The sequence below is a fragment of the Chiloscyllium plagiosum genome, unplaced genomic scaffold (assembly GCF_037043375.1).
Source record: "Chiloscyllium plagiosum isolate Xiang-an unplaced genomic scaffold, Cpla_swu_hap1 HiC_scaffold_12, whole genome shotgun sequence".
Classification (NCBI taxonomy): Eukaryota; Metazoa; Chordata; class Chondrichthyes; order Orectolobiformes; family Hemiscylliidae; genus Chiloscyllium; species Chiloscyllium plagiosum.
The window spans coordinates 87,421,387-87,443,609 of NW_028270150.1; the positions used below are offsets into that span (position 1 = coordinate 87,421,387).

The window sequence follows — 22,223 nt, forward strand, 5'->3', positions numbered from 1 at the left end:
ATACCAGGCATACTTAAAAATGACTTTTCAGCCTAGTGAAGCCTCAGTACAGGTGAGTGTTAAACAATGGTCGCAGCTAAGACAGAGCTAAGTAACCCCACACCAATAGATCAGAACAAAGCTCAGCAGTCCTGTTAGATCCAGTCATGAATAGTGGACAAGTAAACAATTAATCATAGCAAATGCCTCCAAAGCAATGACACTTTTAATAATGTGGAGTTGAGCATGCCAGTGCAAAATATCAGGCTGATGCAGTTGCAACCATTTTCAGCTACAAAAGCTAACTTATCTCAGCATCCTCCTGAGGTTTTCACTATCACAAGTCCCAATTCAATTTACTCTACATACTAACAGGAAAGGACAGAATACACTGGCTACATCTAAGATGATGGACCAGACACCATCACCATTGTATTGCTGCAAACAGGCAGCAAAATCTTGCTGCATCCCTAATCAAGTTGCTCCAATACAACTACAACACTGGCACCTCCTTGATGTGGAGACTTGCCCAAGTATGCTCTGTCCATAAATTACGACAAATCTAATCTTGCCAATTACCCCATCAGTCTACACGTAATCATCAAAGTGATAGAATTACTTAGAAATAACATACTTCATTGATGCTCACATTGGTTGCCATCAGGGTCAGATTTTCCTGGAGCCTTAGATCAAACATGGATAAAAGAACTAAATTCAAGAGGTGAGGTGAGCTGAGAGTGACTGCACTTGACATCAAAGTAATATTTGATGAGTCATACAGCTGTATAAGCATGAAAACAGACACTTTGGTTCAACTCGCCCAAGCTGACCAGATATTTCAAATTGATCTAGTCCTATTTGCCAGCAATTGACTCTCATCCCTCAAACCCAATAAAAATTGAAAGAACTGTGAATGCTGTAAATCAGAAACAAAAACAGAAGTTGCTGGAAAAGCTCAGCAGGTCTGGCAGCATCTGTGCAGGGAAATCAAAATAAATGCTTTGTGTTTGGATTCTGAGGAAGGGTCACCAGACCCAAAACTTGATTTCTCTTCACAGATGCTGCCAGACCTACTGTGTTTTTCCAGTAACCTCTGTTTTTGTCCCTCTAAACCCATCCTGTTCATATACCCATCTAGGTACCTTTTAAATGTTGTCATTGTACCCACCTCCACCACTTCCTTGGCTGCTCACTCCAAACACGCATCATCCAGGTATGAAAATGTTACCCGTTAGGTTCTTTTTAAATCTTTCCCCTTAAACCTATGCCCTCTAGTTTTGAACTCCCACACCTTCGGGAAAAGACATAGGTTATTCACTCTATCCATGTATCTCATGACTTTATAAACCTCGATAAGGTCACCCCTCAGCTTCTGATACTCCAGGGAAAAACACGCCAGCCTATTTAGCTGCTGGAAAAACTGAAGAGAAAATGCTTAGCCAAGCAGTGAAGTTGATTGTCTATTGACCTGTTAAGGAATGACCTCTTGAGAATTTACTCTTCTATTTCACTTCATTTTTCAGTCTTTTGGAAACTTGCTTTCCAAGTTGTGAATTAAATAATTTCTGCAAAGGTTGTTAGAATTAAAAGATCCATAACTGATAATTACAATAACTTATTGTAAGTGGCTCTGCACATGGGAGGATGGATTTCTAATCTCTTTTCCAGGCAGGAGGGTTCTATACATGCCACGTTAATGAAAGCCTCTGTTTTTGAGCTCTACTACTTTAGCGAGGATGAAACTGTAATCACAGCCAGTAAGCAATGCCTTACGATGAGCATAGCATTAAAGAGAGCTAGCAAAACTGGAATCAATGTGAAACACTTTCCCTTGGCTGGAAACATATCTAGCACAAAGGATAATGATTACTGTTACTGGAGGTCAATTGTCTTAGTTCCAAGACATCATTGAAGGAATAAAAAGAAAATGCTGGTGAAACTCACCAGGTCTGGCTGGATCTATGGAAAGAGAAACAGATTTAACATTGCAAGTTTAGTACTAGTCTTCAGAACATTATAAGCAGGCCAAGGATGGAAATGTTGGGAATGGGAGCAAGGTGGTTTATCAAAATGACAAGCACCTGGAAGGTAAGGGTCATTCATATGGACAGAAACTAAGTCTTCCACAAAGTGGTCACCCATTCTGCAATTGGTCTTGTTAGTGTAAAGAATCTCTGAAGAAATACAAGTAAAACAATGCTACATCTGGAAGATGTGCTTGGGGCCTTTGACAGCGAGGAGGGAGGAGGTGAATGCATGTGAAGGTGCAATGGGTGAGAGAGGAAGCGTTGAAGGTGATGAAGAATGGACCAAGTTGTCACAGGAGCAAACGATCCCTGTGTGGAATGGAAAGGAAGATGTGCTTGGTGGTGTTGGTGTTCTACTGGCGGTGGTGGAAATGGCAAATGATGATCCTTTGAGCGTGGAAAGTGAGGACAAAACAAATTCTATCATTATAGAGAAAGAGGTGATGGTAGGAGTGCGAGAGATAGGTTCAGGGCCCTGTCAACCACAGTGGGGGAATTCTTGATTGAGGAAATAGGACGATATTTCAGAGACACCTTGATGGAAGGTGGCCTCATCAGAACAGTTGCAACAGAGACACAGTAACTGGTAGACTGAATGGAGCCCTTGCAGGAAACAGCTTGTAAGTAAGTGGAGTTGAAGTACTATGAGATTTGGTGGAAACAGTGAAGTCAAGGAAGGAAAGAGTCAGAGATGGAACAGTGACCAAGTGAAAATCAAAATGTTAACTCTGTTTCTCTCTCCACAGATGTTGCCAAACCTGTTGAGTCTCTCCAACACTTTGTTTTTATTTTTGACATCTGGCATTCTTGGTATTTTGATTTTATGTAAAATTGAAGAAATTTCTCAGGATTGGATCCTAAGCCCTAACTATTTCAGTTGTTTCATCAATGTCCTTCCCTCCAACTTAAAGAACTGGAGGTATTTATTGATTAATGCTATATTCAGTGGCATTCACATCTCTTCAGAAAATGAAGTATTCTCTATTGAAATACAGCAAAACCTGTACACATTTTCAGGTTTAGACAAATAAGCAACAAGTCACTGTGCTGCACAATTGCTAGGCATAGAATCTTAGTTATAGCGTCATTGATGTACAGCATGGAAACCGACCCTTCCAATCCAATCTAGTCCCACCTGTCACGTCTGGCTAAGGATATATTTTAACTTCCAGGCCCTCGGTGAGGTGCTTGAATGATGATGGGGAAAAGCAGCAATAGCAGTCACCACAACATAAGAACCGCTTTGGCTTGCCATAGGCAACTGCAGTGTCAAGTGTCGCCATTTAAACAGCTGTTGTGCCCATTTGAATGTGAATATCAGAGGTGAAAGTGAGGACTGCAGATGCTGGAGATCAGAGTCAAAAAGTGTGGTGCTGGAAAAGCACAGCCAGTCAAGCAGCATCTAAGGAACAGGAGAATTGACATTTTGGGCATAAGCCCTGTGAATAGCAAGTTTACAAATGACACCAAAATAAGTGGTGTATTGGACAGTGAAGGTGGTCATCTCAGAGAACAATTTTATCTTAGTCAGATGGGCCAATGGGCCGAGGTGTGGCAGATAGAGTTTAATTTAGGTAAATGAGGTGCTGCAGCTTGGTAAGGCAAACCAATTCAGGACTTATACAGTAAATGGTAGGGCCCTGGGGAATGTTGACGAACAAAGAGACCTAGAGGTGCAGGTACATAGTCCCTTGAAAGCAGAGTCACAGGTTGACAGGTTGGCAAAGGTGGCATTTGGCCTTCATTGGTCAGTGTACTGACTAGAGGAGTTGATACGTCATGTTGCAGCTATACAAGTAATTGGTTAAGTCACTTTTGGAATACTGCATTCAATTCTGGTCTCCCTGCACCAGGAAAGATGCTATGAAATTTGAAAGTGTTCTGAAAAGATTAACAAGGATGTTGCCAGAATTGGAGGGTTTGACCAATAGGGAGAGGTGGAATAGGTTGTTTTTCCTGGAGTGTTGGAGGCTGAGAGATGTTTATGAGGGACGTGGATAGGATGAATAGCCAAGGTCTTTTTTTCCCCTCAGGGAGCCCAAAACCAAAGGGCATAGGTTTAAGGTGAGGGGGAAAGATTTAAAATGGACCCAAGAGGCAGATTTTTCATGCAGAAGGTGGTGTATGTATGGACTGAGCTGCCAGAGAAAGTGATAGAGGCAGGTATAATTACAACATTTAAAAGGCATCTAGATGAGTACATGAATAGGAAGGACTTAGAGGGAAATGGGTCAAATGTTGGTAAATGGAACTAGATTAGGTTAAGATATCTGGTTGGCACAGGCTAATTGGACCAAAGGGTCTGTTAACTGTGCTGTATAACTCTATGACTGCGTGTGTGTTTGGGAGGAATATATCTGCAAGAGAAGGAATCTTTTTTAAATTAACCTTGCAGCAGCCATTTAAGGAGGTGGTGTAATAAATAAAGTGAATTAGCTCATCCCTTTTAACATAGGAGCTTAATAGTTTGGGATATCCATCTGCAATTGTAATGAATTGTGAAAGCTTGCCAAGGTCTGATCATAACATTACTTTTTAAAAATGAACAAGTATGTACCCAAACAAATTGAACTGAACTTGCTAAAATGCACCCATTATTAAAACCAAAGATACCTGAAACTGAAATGGGAGCTTTATGCACACAGAGACAAGCATTCAAAGGGAATAGGGTGGACACTTGAGAAGGGGAAGCATTTCAGAGCCGTGGAGCAAAAGGAAGCGAATAAAACATTCATTAAAATGATTGATAATTCATTAAAAGAGACACAGACATCATGAGGCAAACTGTCTATCTCTGCACTATATAATACTTTGACTTTAGAAAATGGTTAAATCAAACTGACATTATATATTAACATTTCAAATAAATATGAATCATTCATCAGAAACATAAGCATAAAACAAATAGTTTATTTGTTTACTCTTCTGACTGATCACTTGTGGTACCAGCCTCTCTCCCGGTCAGCTCAGCAAGACTTCCTTCTTACCAACATATTCTACATGCTTTTTTTTATGTTTTACAGACTTCAGGTTGCCAACACAATTCAAAATATTTAGACAGAGAGTCATAGAGTAAATAAGGTTTCTCAGTTTTATCCCATTCCTTTGCAATCCAATACTGATTCCAATTTGTTTGCAATTTTAGCTTCTTTCCAAAACCCTATTTTTGCTTTTACTTTGGAACCATAATTAACAATTCCAAATACAAAATTGTGCATCTGGTGTTTAACCGGATATTGTGACATTGTAAGTCAAAGACAAGTATTTGCATTAGTATTAGAACAGCATAACACTCAGTTTCCACTTAACCTGTTTAAGGCTGAACACATCCTTCAGTGAAAAGATACATGTTTTCATTCATTTCATAAAATGCTGATAGAAAAAATATGCTTGCCAAAATAGGCTTGATTACTTTAACTCAATTTATTTTACCAATAAAGACAGTGAGAAAAACAAAATTAAATGTAAGACTATCAAAGCTTATTCTTGTTGACTTAGTAGCATTTCAAGATTTATGTTGGTAGGGCGTTAGCAGCATATTTTCTGCACAGCTGGCGAATGAGAAGATATAAAGAGAGTTAAAACTCATGGCTCCTACCTTGCTCTGCATATGAATGCTGGGGATGGTGCTGTGCAACATATGGGGCTGCAACATCTCCTGGTCCTGGAGAGTACATTTGATGATGTGGCAGGACAGGTGGAGGAAGAAATGGAGGCATATAAGGATGAGGATGCATTGGTGGATGACTGCCAGGATGAAAATCTGGCTGTTGAGGTAACACCAACACCCTTCGAACACCATTTTCTTCAATGACCTGTGCAGCTCAGAAACAGAATTACACTGAGTACAATAGCCAGGTTTAAACCTCACAGATGAAGTACAAGCCATTTTTTTTTTCCCAATTCATCTTTCTACCATGACCTTTAAGATATATAAATAAGAAATTAATCTTTCTAAACTTTTTCTATTAAATAAAATACTTATATATAATTCTTATTCAGATTTAAATTATCAATTCAAATCTGTATTAATACTACAGAAAGAGCAACTACCGTGAAGCTCCTGGGATTAAACCTCTCATTCACAACAGGATAATTGAAAAAATACCATTCAGGCTTGACCATCTGCAGAAATTTTAACATCCTGAGATTGTGGAATTCAAGAGTTTAAATTGAGGGATTGCACTGAATGCCTCCAACGATCAATCTGGCAGAGTAGTTCATTCCACATATTCACCACTCTCTTATCAGGTAATAACCTTTTACTAATTAAATTGTCTCCCTACTTAGTTCTACTTGCTTTAGTTTAAGCAATATTGTTCAATCTGTATCATGTTAGCCTTACATTCTAAAACTAGATCATGAGACAGCTTTTATCCCCCAAGCTATCTAGTGTTTTCTATAACAATTATCAGAAGATTGAGGTCAAGTCTTGCATAGTCTCTGTGCTTGGTTGCCTTTCTTGTGTATGAAAGAATCTTATGGGTATTAATTTGCAGTCTGACAACAGCATTGTAAATTTGTTTTATTCTATTTAGATGATGACATTCATCACCTTATTAGCTTCATTAACCACTACTTTCCATTGGGTTATTTAGTTACAAGTCTAAGACTCCCAGGTCTTACCTTGAAAGTCCCAAGTTTGAACCTAATTGGTACTCTGAGAATTTTACTGAAATCTGTTTGCAAGTTCAGTTCACTACTTTGCAGTATAAGCTGTATACACACAAAAGTTCTATTAGCTAAGCAATAGTGTACAAACACTTTCTTTTTTTTAAAACTATAAATGACTTCCATTTATTTACTTCCTATTAATGAATGTAAACTGGTTGTGGTGAAGTAGTGTATGCTAGGTTTGTCTCATTGTGGGATGGGTATCACAGAATTGGTACCTTGACTGCATTGTAGGTATGAGAACAGGAAAACAGGAAGGAAGGCAATGATCCACAGATTTTTGACAAAAGTCTCTGAAACAACTTCAAAACTGTGCTCCAATGTTTCCGTGACCATAAAGAAAAGGTTAAAGGAGTTGCAGATAACATTGCAGACAGCTGTCTGTGTTTCTTCAAGCATAATCTTGAGGAGAGGTCAGAGAGTATATATCTAGGGATGTCTTCGAACAGTGATGCGAATGAAAACCAATTAAGTGGATGAAGGGACTGGGGGCATTCTGGCGAAGTTTGCCGATGATACGAAGTTCGGTGGACAGGCAGATTGTCCTGAGGAGGTGGAGAGGCTACAGAAAGATTTATACAGTTTAGGAGAATGGCCCTAGAAATGGCTGATGAAATTCAGTGACTAAATGCGAGGTCTTGCACTTTGGAAAAAAGAACACAGGTAAGGACTATTTTATAAATGGTGAGAAAATTCATAAAGCCAAAGTACAAAGGGAAGTGGGAGTGCTATTACAGGATTCTCTAAAAGTTGATTTGCAGGTTGAGTCCGTGGTTAAGAAAGCAAATGTAACATTGTCATTTACAGGAATGTAAAAGCAATGAGGTGCTACTAAGACTTTGAGAAAGTGAGGACTGCAGATGCTGGAAATCAAGGTGAAAAATGTGTTGCTGGAAAAGCGCAGGAGGTCAGGCAGCATCCAAGGAGAAGAATCGACGTTTCGGGCATAAGCCCTTCTTCAGGAATGAGGAAGGTGCGCCAAGCAGGCTAAGATAAAAGATAGGGAGGAGGGACTTGGGGGAGGGGCGTTGGGAATACAATAGGTGGAAGGAGGTTAAGGTGAGGGTGATAGGCTGGAGAGGACAGGAAGAAGATCGCAGGTCAAGAAGGCGGTGCTGAGTCCAAGGGTTGGGACTGAGATAAGATGGGGGGAGGGGAAATGAGGAAGCTGAAGAAATCTGCATTCTTCCCTTGTAGTTGGAGGGTTCCTAGGTGGAAGATGAGGCGCTCTTCCTCCAGGCGTCTGTTGCCATGGTCTGGCGATGGAGGAGACCAAGGACTTGCATGTCCTTGGCAGAGTGGGAGGGGGAGTTAAAGTGTTCAGCCACAGGGCGGTTGGGTTGGTTGGTGCGGGTGTCCCAGAGGCGTTCTCTGAAATGTTCCGCAAGTAGGCGGCCTGTCTCCCCAATATAGAGGAGGCCACATCGGGTGCAGTGGATGTAGTAAATGATGTGTGTGGAGGTGCAGGTGAATTTGTGATGGATATGGAAGGATCCCTTGGGGCCTTGGAGGGAAGTGAGGGTGGAGGTGTGGGCGCAAGTTTTGCATTTCTTGCAGTTGCAGGGGAAGGTGCTGAGAGTAGAGGTTGGGTTGGTGGGGGGGTGTGGACTTGACGAGGGCGTCACGGAGGGAGTGGTCTTTCCGGAATGCTGATAGGGGAGGGGAGGAAAATATATCCTTGTGATGGGGTCTGTTTGGAGGTGGCGGAAATGACGAAGGATGATACGATGTATCTGGAAATTGGTGGGTGGTAGGTGAGGAGCAGTGGGGTTCTGACCTGATGGCGATTGGAGGGGCGGGTTCAAGGACGGAGGAGCAGGAAGTGGAGATGTGGAGAAACCTGCGCCCACATTTCCCCCCTCATTTCCTTCCAAGGCCCACACTTCCCCCCTCACTTCCTTCCTATCCGTTACAAATTCACCTGCACTTCCACACACATCATTTACTGCATCCGCTGCACCCGATGTGGCCTCCTCTACATTGGGGAGACAGGCCACCTACTTGCAGAACGTTTCAGAGAAACCTCTGGGACACCCGCAAAAATCAACCCAACCGCCCTGTGGCTGAACACTAACTCCCCCTCCCACTCCGCCAAGGTCATGCAGGTCCTTGGCCTCCTCCATCGCCAGACCATGGCAACACGACGCCTGGAGGAAGAGCGCCTCATCTTCCGCCTAGGAACCCTCCAACCACAAGGGATGAATACAGATTTCTCCAGTTTCCTCATTTTCCCTCCCCCCACCTTATCTCAGTCCCAACCCTCGGACTCAGCACCGCCTTCTTGACCTGCAATCTTCTTCCTGACCTCTCCGCCCCCACTCCCTCTCCGGCCTATCACCCTCACCTTAACCTCCTTCCACCTATTGCATTCCCAATGCCCCTCCCCCAAGTCCCTCCTCCCTATCTTTTATCTTAGCCTGCTTAGCACACCTTCCTCATGCCCGAAATGTCGATTCTCCTGCTCCTTGGATGCTGCATGACCTGCTGTGCTTTTCCAGCAACACATTTTTCAGCTACTAAGACTTTATAAAGCTCTGATTAGGCCCCAGTTTTGGACCCCACACCTCAGGAAGGACATACTGGCACTGCAGCGTGTCCAGCAGAGATTCACATGGACAATCCCGGAAATGGTAGGCCTATCATACGATGAATGGCTGAGCATCCTGGGATTGTATTCGTTAGATTTCAGAAGGTTGAGGGGAGATCTAATAGAAACAGAAGATAATGCATGGCTTAGAAAGGGTGGATGCGAGGAAATTGTTTCCGTCGGACTCGAGGCACAGCCTTAGAATTAGAGGGAGTCAATTTAGAACAGAAATGAGGAGACATTTCTTCAGACAGACAGTGGTGGGCCTGTGTAATTCACTGCCATGGAGCGCAGTGGAGGCTGGGACATTGAATGCCTTCAAGGCAGAGATTGATAAATTCTTAATCGCGCAAGGAATTAAGGGCTACAGGGAGAGTGCGGGTAAGTGGCGTTAAAATGCACATCAGCCATGATTGAGTGGTGGACTGAACTCAATGGACCGAATGGCTTTACTTCCAGTCCTATTTCTTATGGTCTTAAGTAGACTAAATCCAGATACAGCAAACTTGTTTCAGCCAGCACCTTACGAACCGGCGCTCTCAATAACCAGCAAAAATTACATACCCGTAACACTGGAAGTTCACTGTATTATCATGACCTCCATGATGTCTGAATAATTAATTCAGAGTGCAAGTGAGAAAGCTCTGTTGGTAACTTTTATTTAAAGCAAAGTTACATTATTATTTAAATAATTTATGCTGTCAATGAAGTATAACAGTGATGTGAATACCCCTGCATTACATTTCTATTACTTAATGTGTGTTTTTACACGGATTATGTGGCCCTCTTGATCAACTGGAATATTTGATCAATTGGCACATGCCTGGTCCTATAGGTAACAGTTAATAGAAATGGCATAATCACAGCAAGAGAAGGAGAACTAAAAAAGCAGTCTGTAAACAACTTGCTGCTCTTGAGTAGTGGCAGCAATTTGGACATTGCTTAGAAAACACACCTGGAGATCTGTGAAGTATTGACTATCTGAGACAGACTAGAGTTCATGGAACTTCTAAGGACTGGCGTAATTGTGACTGTGTGCTATTGCTCAGTAGTGTAATAAAAGTGCACCACAATAAATGGAACTGCAACTAAGTTGCTGTGTTTCATTGATATCTGGGCCAGAACCCAAAATGGGTTTTACAGCACAGTCTACTTGGGTTGTAACTTCCAAAATAAGATTAATTAGGCTGGACATTCCCTTGAATCCATGTTAACTAATGTTGACAGGATTATTTTTCTTCAGATGACCTCTAAGCTTTAGCCATAATAATTAGTAGCATTGTTTTATGTAGAATTAAAATAACATTAAGATTTTTATAGTTACAGATGTTTGCTTTGTCATTCTATGAAACAGAGCATGCACTGGGACATTCCCGGTGTCCATTCATTCTAGAATAACAATCAATATCCACACTCTGGAGGATTTTTAAAAAAATTATTTGGGGGATGTAGACTTTAATGGCAATGAAAGTGAGGACTGCAGATGGTGGAGATTAGAGTCAAGATTAGAGTGGCGCTGGAAAAGCACAGGTCAGGCAGCATCCAAGGAGCAGGAAAATTGATGTTTCAGGCAAATTCCTGATGAAGGGCTTTCGCCTGACACGCTGATTTTCCTGCTCCTCGGATGCGGCCTGACCTGCTGTGCTTTAATGGCAACCATCTATTGCGATCATTGGTTGTGCTTCAGAAAGTGATGGCATGCTGCCTTCTTTAGCCATTGCAGTTCATTTGATGTAGGTACACCAACAATACCATTAGGGATAGAGTTCCAGGATTTTGAACCAACAACCTTGAAGGAATTTTGGTATATTTCCAAGTCAGGATGGTGAATGGCTTGCAGGCAGTGATGTTGCCGAGAAAGATATATGCATTGGAGGCATCCAGGAGATGATTATATTGATCCCTAATATACAGGGATTTTCTTATGAGAAGTTCATTCGGCTGGTTCTGTATCCACTGGAGTTTAGAAAATTAAGTGGTGATCTTTTTGCAGCATAATACTCTGAGGGAACTTTACAGAGTAAATATGGAAAGGCTGTTTTGTCCGTGGAAAGGTCTAAGACAAGATGGAATAATCTCACAGGAAGGGACCACCCAATTAGGATTGAGATGAGAAGGAAGCTCTTCTCTCAGAGGGTAGTGAATCTGTTTCCTCCAAAATCTTAGTTTATAGTTTAGATAAATTTCTATTACCGTCTCAATGTTAATGTTTTTGTTCCGACATGGTTTGTGCGGCTTGTCTCTGCTGGATCATGTTTATTCAGGAAGGATTCCCAATTACATATGAAAGCAACATTGTTGTACCCTCATTGTGCTACCTGCCAATCTAGTAAATCTTACAGCTGTTTGATGTATACTCCTCTTTTCCCAAACACTGTACTAAGTCTATCCGGTGCAATACTCTGCCACCTCTATCTTTGAGTATTTTCATAAAAGGTTGTATTGTAGGGACTTTACATTATTTCTCCTTTCCTTTTAAATCATTTACTGCATTAACTTTCAACGTGTGTTTCTGTTCAAAAACTTGTCTAAAAATGTTCCTCTGGTTCCAAGAAAGTTACGAAAACAACCATCCTACAAATATCATGATGATTCATGTATCTGTCTACTTACTTCAGGGTGCAATTGCTTGACTTCTCTCAATTGCATTTAGCATCTCTGTTCTGGCAAAACTGATTTTTTAACCATCCTTTGCACTAGGGACCAAATTAGCTTCTGACTGCTGGACAGTCCCTAGTAATCTATTTGCACTTTCCTACCTCCCATATATAGTTCACTTTAATTAAATCAATAAACTTACTTCCTTAACATTTCACATTTATCTTTCTTTCATGACATCATTCCTGAAGAAATTATTTATCAAATCCAGTCCTTCAAATCTCACTCTCAAGTTTGATTGCTTTCTAGCTTGATTTTTATCACTTATCTACATTAATTCATTACTGAATCTAATACAATGCATTGGACTTTGAAAAAACCCTCAAATCTGTCCACATTTGCAAATTCTTGTACATTGCTCTTCAAGACAGTAATATTTTCTTTATTTGCACTAACAGACACTGAACACAAAGCTTTGAGATCAAAGTAAATGTAGGTTTGATCACAGCCATTCAAGTGGAACATTTATCATACTTAACGTATGTTATGAATTTCTGTACAGGTGCATACCCTGACTGGAGGACAGAAAATCAACAAAAAGTAATTCAATAAAATCTTGACTGCCTCAGAGCTTCATCTTGCACCATAAAAGATACCGTTATATTCATGGAAGAGAGAAAACTTTGAACAGAAGATTTTTTAAAATCTAAAAGTAATGCCAAAAAGGAATAGCATTGCTCAATTTCTATTATGAACATCCCTCATCTGATTGCTCTGCCCCATCTCAACATAAAAATGTCACCAAGAAAAGAGCATAAAGATCCAATGGCAAATTGATACAACCTACATATTTGCATCTTAATCTCAGATGGATGTCAGTTAAAGGTTCAGCTGGAAACCTGACTTATAGTTCAGTACAACAGTCATATTGGACTTGAAATGTTGGATGCCACCAGACCGGAGTTTTTGAGCATTGTGTTTGTTTCAGATTTCTAGCATCCACAGCATTTTACCCAAGTTACTATGTCACTGTCAGTCGCATCAGTAAAAGAGCTTGTTGAAAGGCAGAGCAGGCTAGAGTAACCAAAGGGCTTACTCCTGCTTTATGTTTTTATGCTTTGTTGTCAAATAAAAAGCATATGTTTTTAAACCCATATTCAGAGTTATGCCGTAAAGATAGGGTGGTAGTACAGTGTCAGTGGGATAGGGTGGAAAGTTAGTAGGATGCTTACCTAAGAGTTGGAGCAGGTTTTAATACTTAGCAAGGAAATGGTAGATTAAGGTAACTAAGTCAGCACCGTCCAGAGTCCCTGACATAATCAGAAACAATCAGAAACTTTCTGGAGGGTTCCTGCTACAAGATAATTGCCCATCAGAATTTTAAACTTCCCAGTAAATTCCTGCATAGACGTTATATTCAGATCTCCAAGGTATCTGATGCACATCTGTCAGACTGGAAAAATGGAATGTCTGTAAGCCTCGAAGAGTTTCAGATTAATCTCAGGGAAATGCTATCATTGACTATGAAGAAAAGTACTTTGGATTTACAGTTCACAATTGCTAATGGGAAACCACAAGCAAAAATGCCTAATTACAGATAATTTCACCTTACGTGAGTAAACACAATAACACTTTCAAACCACGGGCATGTCAGTGTCACCTGTTTAAAGTCATGAGATCAACCCTCTACGAATACCTTCAAACAGACTTGACAACCTTATTTAAAAATGCAATCTTATACCATGTTACTTTTATCTACAAAAAGAAAGTTTTATTACATTTTTGTGTTAAATTAAAACCTTCAAACAATAATCAATTAATCTTGTAACATTGCAAAGTATAAATACATCTCAAAGTCATTATTAGTTATATCACATGCTAATAAATTGCTCACTTCAGCGGTCCATGAATCGATTTAAAAAGAAACTGAATGGAGGAGCTATGTTCATAACAGTGTATATTTGACATAACTTTATACTATTGAATCTATTGAACTTTTATTTCTGTATTGTCTAAATCTTGTAACTAAAGACGCTGTGCCTAGGTACTTTTGTATCTAAGTCGCAATGTAATTGGTGACATTTCACTATACTCATTGCGTATATGTGACAAGAAAGGCTATTCTATTCTACTTTAAGGCAAACTTAATTTGCATTAATTTATTAAAGTTAATTCTATTAACAACTGAACTCTGCATCAAGTACTTGTAACTTTGTGTTAAAGGGCTGCCAAATCCTTTATACACTATTTAAGCTCAATAAACATTTAGAGTACAAACCATACTTCAAAAGTGCATTGGGCTTAAATCATCTATAAAGGGATTTAGCAGCTCCTTAACACAGTACTGCCAGACCTCCTTAGTGTGTTTTGTATTCAGCAGGTCTGGTATACTGCATAGACCTGGCAGCGTCTGTGGAGACAAAACAGAGTCAACATTTTGGGTCCAGTGACCCTTCTTCAGTCTTGGTCTTCAGATACTTGGTCAGTCATTCAGTACCTTTGCCAATTCATTGCAGATGACTTATGGGCAAACAATTGGCTTAAAAGTATTGGCTATCTTTTGACAGGGAAAAAAATTATGCCCGTGATGGTGACGTGAGAAATATCATTGAAATGTACACATTGTGCCGTGAAAATATGTTAGTGCAGGTCAAACATTTTTCTAATGGGTGTAAAATCTTACGGGATCTACGGAATACACGAATAGTCTTGCAAAAGAAAATAATGAAAACGCATTATCCTGGAAAATCACAATACTCGGATGTAGGGGGCAAGGTGGACGAAAGGGCAAAATTAGATGGCATTATTCCTTTATTAAGTTTGTTTTGAGAATAAACACTTTACAGATTTAAAAATATAATGAACATTTTACATTTATAAGTCACTTTTAATTTGCTCTGCTTACACAATGCATTTTTGAAATTATTATTCACTCATGGGATACGGGCACCGCTGACTGGCCAGCATTTATTGTTCGTCCCAAGTTGGTTTTGAGAAGATGCCTTTTTGGATGGTAGCAGTACACATGTAATCCATACGTAGATCCACCCTGCGCTCAGGGAGGGAATTCCAAGATTTTGACCCAGAAACAGTGAAGAAATGACAACAACTTTCCAAGTCGGGATGGTGAGTGATTTGGAGGGGACTTGCAGGTGGTGGTGTTCCCATTTATCTGCTGCCATTGTCCTTCTAGATATGTGGTCTTGGGTTTGGAAGGTGGTGCCTAAGGAGTTTTAGTGAATTTTTGCAGTGAATTGTATAGATACTGATGCAACTGAGCAATGTTGGTGGATGCTTGTGGATATAGGTCAATTGGGGCTGCTTTGCCCTGGATGGTGTCAACCTTCTTGAGTGTTGTTGCAGCTGGCAAGTGTGGAATATTCCATACACTCCTGACTTGTGCCTTGTAGAGGGTAGGTTTATGTGCTCGGATGTGGAGGGCCAAGGTTCCGACTGAGGGGAGGAGATGGGATAACTACAACAGGTGGAACGCATCCACAGGGTGTTTAGATTTCCTTCATGCCTTCTTTCTGGCAAGACATCCACCCTCTTCCCGCCACAGGCCGCAGTGACGGCAACCTCCAGCTTAGGATCCATTTGCGGGGCTCCAGGGATAGTCTCGGGGAGAGGGGGAGCAAGTGCAGGAGTGCTATCTGCAGCCACCAATGTGATCTGGATGACCTTTGGGGTAGGGCAGTTCTTCCTTATATGGTCCACCACATGGCAGAGGTGGCACCGCATGCCATGCACCATCCAGACGACACAGAGAATAGTAAAGTTGCCCACGGTCAACTCCTCCCTGCCCAAGCAAATAAAGACCTGGCACTGGAAGGAGTAGACGTGTCTCAGGGCAGGGTCCTTTATTCCAAGTTGGAACGGTGTTACAACTGACTGAATTTCCCCCAAAGATTGCAGATGGGGGAGAAGGGGCTCATTGGCAATAAAGGATGGGATGGTGAAAATATTACCCTCCAGCTCATGACCTTCAGGGGGTGGACAGACAAATATGTTCTGCCCACAGCAAGCCCCTTCTGCTTGACCAAGTGCACTGTCTGCCAGGACCACAGGATGAATACAGCCTTCCCATACATTTTGGCCACAGCAACGATGGCTAGCAGGCTGACCACACTAGTCGTGGCCTTGCTGCAGGGCTTAATAGACACGTCAGGATGGGTGTAGGTCTTAAACCCTGGGCACTTGATCAGGAACCTAAAGGGGGATGAAGTTGCAGCGAGGGCTGAAGTAACTGAGCCTAAGTCCCAGTTCTCAACTAGGCCAGGCAACAGGTGCAGACCCAGTTCTTAAGGGCCTAAGTGGCAGCAGCAGTTCCAGCTGTTTAAGGGTCCAGGCGGCAGCAACAGCAGAACTGGGTAGGCCTAGGCAGCAGCAGCAGCAGGACAAGGGATCCAGGCTGCAGCAGCAGGGCTGGGTAGGCCCTGGCAGCAGCAGCAGCAACAGTAGAAATAGAGGCTTATACAGTCAGGAAAGAACAAAGTTGACAGCACAGTCCAATAATATAAAGCTTCTTTCTCCAGCCAGCTCGGAGACAGTCCTCAACTGAGGAGATTCTAATTTCCTAGTTTTTTTCATCGATATGATTCTTCTTCAGCACTGGTTCTTTGCTCTGAAGAAGAGACACATCTGAACTAACTGCATAGAGGCAGATATTCCATCACTAAGACACTTTATTTACATGAGCATATTTACAGTGGCTGTGGCCAGCCAGTTCAGAGTCAGCCCTCAACTGAGGAGATTCTAATCCCCTGTTTTTTTTCCCTTGTTTTATTTCTCCCCCAAACTACCGTTTAACAGTGGTATTGATCAGCCAAGGCCTTCCTGATTGGCCCAGATTAACAACTCAATCAAGACAAACTTCGATTTGGAGATGCCTATGTTAGACTGGGGTGTACAAAGTTAAAAATCACACAACACCAGGTTATAGTCCAATAGGTTTAATTGGAAGCACACTAGCTTTCGGAGCGCCTGATGAAAGAGCAGCAATCCGAAAGCTAGTGTGCTTCCAATTAAACCTGTTGGACTATAACCTGGTGTTGTGTGATTTTTAACTTAAGACAAACTTTCGTAGTTTACTACCTTGTTCCAATCACTTCAATACTGCAAATAGCTGGACCTGAGGGAACACTGATATACTGAGGAGTTCAATTGCATAGCTGCCTAAAAAGGGCAACATAAAGCGGTAAAGAAGGCATATGACACACCTGTCTTCATCAGTCAGGATTGAGTACAAAGGTTGGTAATCATGTTACAACTAGTAAAGTCAGACCACATGTATTTTGAAAGGCAAGGACTGAATAGGGACCCCCCAGGTCATCTCCTCTGCACAGAAAAATTATGCCCGAAACGTCGATTCTCCTGTTCCCTGGATGCTGCCTGACCTGCTGCGCTTTTCCAGCAACACATTTTCAGCTCTGATCTCCAGCATCTGCAGACCTCACTTTCTCCCCATTGAATAGGGATAATCAACATAGCTTTGTGCATGGGAAATCATGTCTTATTAGTTTGATTTGTGTTTTTTTTGAAGTAACAAAGAATACCGATGAGACCAGAGTGGTGAATGTGACCTATACGTACTTCAGTAAGGCATTCGAAAAAGTTCCTTACGATAGACTGGTTAGCAAAGTTAGATCACATGGAATATAGGGAAAACTATAGTACCAGCTTGAAGGTCGAAGACAAAGGGTGGTGGTGGAGGGTTGGTTTTCAGACTGGAAGCCTGTAACCAGCGGTGTGCCACAAGGACTGGTGCTGAGTCCGCTGCTTTCTGTCATCTATATTAAATGATTTGGATGTGAACACAGGAGTTATGGTTAATAATGTAGATGACATCAAAATTTTAGGTGTAGTGGAGAATGAAGGTTACCAGAGTAAATAGGATCTTCATCAGATGGGCCAATGGGCTGAGGAGTGGCAGATGGCGTTTAGATAAATGTGAGGTGCTGCATTTTGTAAAGGAAATCATGGCAGGATGTACACACTTAATGGTAAGGTCTGGGAAGTGTTGCTGAACAAAGAGACCTGAGAGTGCAGGTTCATAGTTCCTTGAAAGTGGAGCAGCAGGTAGACAGGATTGCGAAGGCGGCATTTGGTATGCTTGTCTTTATTCATCAGTACATTGAGCACAGGAGCTAGGAGGTCATGTTGCAGCTGGACAGGACATTGATTAGGAGAAAGTGAGGACTGCAGATACTGGAGATCAGAGCTGAAAAATGTGTTGCTGGAAAAGCGCAGCAGGTCAGGCAGCATCCAAGGAGCAGGAGAATCGACGTTTTAGGCATAAGCCCTTCTTCAGGAATGAAGAAGGGCTTATGCTTGAAATGTCGATTCTCCTGCTCCTTGGATGCTGCCTGACCTGCTGCACTTTTCCAGCAACACATTTTTCAGGACATTGATTAGGCCATTTTTGTAATACTGCATGCAATTCTGGTCTCCCTGCTATAGGAAGGATGTTGTGAAACTTAATAGGGTTCAGATAAGAACTACAGGGATGTTGCACGATTGGAGGATTTGAGCTGTAAGGAGAGGCTGAACAGGCTGGAGCATCAGAGGCTGAGGGGTGACCTTAAAGAGGTTTATAAAATCATTAGAGGCATAGATAAGGTAAAAAGACAAGGTCTTTCCCCTGGGTTGGGTGGAGTCTAGAACTAGAGAGATGGCATAGGTTTAAGATGAGAGTGGAAAGATTAAAAAAGTACCTAAGGGGCAACTTTTTCACGCAGATGGTGGGGCATGTATGGAGTGAGCTGCCAGAGAAAGTGATGGAGGCTGGTATGATTACAACATTTAAAAAGCATCTGGACAGGTATATGAAAAGGAAGGGTTTAGAGGGATATGGGCCAAATGCTGGCATACGGGACATGATTTATTTAGAATATCTGGTTGGCATGGATGAGTTAGACAGAAGGTTGTTTGTGCTTGGCCCAGTATTCCTGACCTGCTCTTGTAGCCACTGTGTTTATGTGGCCAATCCAGTTGAGTTTCTGGTCAGTGGTAAGATCATTTCTTATTTAAAATGGTCATTGCCTGGCATTTGCGTGGTATGAATACTATTTCCCATTTGTCAGCCAAACCTGGATATTGTCCAGATCTTGTTGCATTTGAAAATGAACGGCTTCAGCAGCTGATCAGTAACGAATGATTCTGAACGTTATTCAATCGCTGGTGAGCACCCCACTTCTGACCTTATGCTGAAGGGGCAGCATTGATGAAGCAGCTGAAGATAGTTGGGCCTAAAACACTATTCGCTGGAACTCCTGAAGAGATATTCTAGAGCTGAGATGACTGATGACCAACAACTACAACCATCTTCCTATGTGCAAGGCAGGACTCCAACCAGCGGAGAGTTTGCCCCAATTCCCATTGAATCCAGTTTTGTTACAGCTCTCTGATGCCAAATATGGTTGAACCTTGGTGTGAAAGGCTGTCACTTTCACCTCACCTCTGGAATTCAGCTGTTTTGTCCTTGTTGAACCTAGGCTGTAATCAGGTCAGGAGCTGATTGGCCCTGGTGGAACCCAAACTGGATGTCAGTCAGTAGATTATTGCTGAACAGGCGCTGCTTGATAGGACTGTTGATGACACCTTCCACCATTTTAGTGATAATTGAGAGTTGACTGATGGGGCGATAATTGGCAGTGCTGCATTTGTCCTCCTTCTGTGCAGAGGACATATGTGGGCAACTTTCCACATTGTTGGGTAGATGCCAGTGCCATAACTAGGAGAGCAGCAAATTCTGGAGAAGAATTCTTCAGTACTTTTGCCGAAATGTTGTGAGGGTCCATAGCCTTTGCATTACCCAATGTCTCCAACCATTTCTTGATATCAATTAGAGTGAGAAGAAAGTGAGGACTGCAGATGCTGGAGATCAGAGCTGAAAAGCGCAGCAGGTCAGGCAGCATCCAAGGAGCAGGACTGAAGAAGGGTTCATGCCTGAAACGTCGATTCTCCTGCTCCTTGGATGCTGCCTGACCTGCTGCGCTTTTCCAGCAACACATTTTCAGCATCAATTGGAGTGAATCAAGTTGGCTGAAGACTGACATCTGTGATGGTGGTGATGACTGGAGAAGGCAGCCGAGATGGATCATCTACTCAGTAGTTATGGCTGAAGGTTGCTGCAAATGTTTCAGCATTATCTTTTGCACCAATGCGATGGTACAAATACTTCTCACATTCTACAGCAGAATAAAGTTTCACCAGCTAACTATCCTGTTTAGCTATTGTACACTTAGAACTAAGTTAGTCAGAATATCTTGCCGCACTTTTTTTCTTAAACAATCATTCTTTTCAGAGAAATTCAAAATGTTTGTTCACCTGTGACACATATCCTGGAGGCACATAAATGGGAGGCACTGAACCATTAGGAGACACCATTGGAACCTGAGCAGGACCTGTGAAGGAAAGTATTAAGTTTAGAACACTGCCAAACATCTTTTTCAAAATGCACTTTACGATTGTTACAGAATGTCCTGCAAGAATATCTTGGCAATTACTTTACTGCTGTATAGATCTGTAGTTATGTGTCAACAGCAGAGTGAGCAAATGGTAACATGAACTTACAGAATTCACGTTCATTTTTCTCAACTCAAAGTTTGAATCTCTCCAGATTTCTGGCCTGCCAGAGCACTGAGATAGCCTTAAAGTATAAGTGACAACATTCAATGCAATGAGCTACATTTACAGACCCCTGAACAGGCTTTGGGGGTTATGAGTGTGATGTGTGGCCACCATGTGTCAATATCATCACAAGCCTGAATCTTTAATTGCAACACAAGCCTGCAGGTGGCCTATTTGAAGGCTTGTCTACTGTAAAATCTCCAAGACATTCTCATTGTCAACAAGTGCAGGCTTTTAACCCAATTTTTGCCCTGTCATTGGGGTTCTGAATTTAGGCCACAGACTGTGAAACAAATCACCCTTTACCCTCATTGCACATTTAACATTTGCCAACACCACCTTCATCAATTGTCTATTCTGAGTTGTCCAATTCAGTCACATGTTCCTAAGTCAATCTCACTCTTAACCTATCACCTACATACCTAGAACACCTCCAGCAGTGGCTTCTCATTTTGCCTCTGTTCCCATATTGTTACATCTGAAGTTGCCCAAGGACGTAACCTCACTAACCTCTTCTTCAACATAGTGGCACCTTCCAAAGATTAACGTTACGATTCATATGTACCTGACATTGCCCAATCCTTCAGTGAAGGGATTTACAAACTACACAAATTTCCTTCCCCTGCACTTCATCCTATCCCTTTCACCCTCATACACTTATCATTCTAACCCTTACATATGTAATTTATTTGTCTCAATCACTGTATTGTGGCAACAAGTTCCACAATTTTAACACTAGTTTATTTGGAATTATTTGTTGGAATTTTTACTGAATATTTAAGTGTATAAACTTATATACATGACTTCCATAACATTGTCCATATTCGTCCTTGTCTCAGCCACCCTCAACCGATTTTTAGCTACCTTTCTTCTTATTTGTTTATGGGATGTACGTGTCAGTGGCTAGGTAAACATTTATTACTCAGCCTTAATTGTCCTGGAGAAAGTGGTGAGCTGTTTTTTCAAACTGCTGCAGTCCTTGAGTTACAAGTATGCCAACAGTGCCGTTTGCAGGGAAATTCTAGGATTTAGACCGAGCCACAGTGAAGGGTGGTCTACAACTTAAGGAAAAGATGCAGGTGGTGGCATTATCATTTATCTGCTGCCTGGTTATTTTAAGTAGTAGAAGTTGTGCCATTTTGCGTTGGTGGCGGAAGGGGTGAATGTTGAAGAGGGTGAATAATGATGATGATGAATAGGATGCCAATCAAGTGAGCTGCTTTGTCCTGGATACTGTGAAGCTCTTCTGGTGCTGTTGGAGCTAAAACTATCTTGGAAACTAGTCAGCATTTCATCACAAATCTAACTTGTTCCTTTTATTTGATGGACTGGTTTAATGGAGAAAGGAGCCAAGTTACTGTCTGCAGAATTCCTAGGCGCCGACCTTCTCTCGTAGCCAGGTATTTATATTGCTAGTCCAGTTTAGTTTGGATGTTGGCAATGGGGAAATCACAATAGCAATGCCATTGTATGTCAAGGAGAGATGGTATGAAATGGTCACTGCTTGATATTTAAGTGGCAAATAACATTTGAGCCACATATCAGCCCAAGCTTGATGTTTTCCATGTCTTGATGTATAGGGATACAGACTACTTCAGTATTTGATAAGTTGCAAATGATGCTGAACATCTGAATCTACTGCTGCATTGCTTCTCTGGTTGGTCTCCTACCTCCACACTCCATAAAGATTAATTCATTCTTTTGCTTTTGTGCTTGCTGACCAAAAT

At 41.7% G+C, this 22,223-nt stretch overlaps 1 protein-coding gene across 7 annotated transcripts in view; it reads right to left on the reverse strand.

The window, feature by feature from the left end:
• The window catches only part of fndc3a (fibronectin type III domain containing 3A), a 216,312-nt gene that overhangs the window by 88,470 nt on the left and 105,619 nt on the right, over positions 1-22,223 (reverse strand). For all 7 annotated transcript variants that reach the window (XM_087993027.1, XM_087993026.1, XM_087993024.1 and 4 more), the window contains 2 exons: positions 20,194-20,270; positions 5,605-5,821 (listed from right to left, as the gene is read on the reverse strand). In XM_087993027.1, the coding sequence (XP_087849153.1) occupies positions 5,605-5,821; positions 20,194-20,270 (294 nt within the window). The remainder of the gene's footprint in view (positions 1-5,604; positions 5,822-20,193; positions 20,271-22,223) is intronic.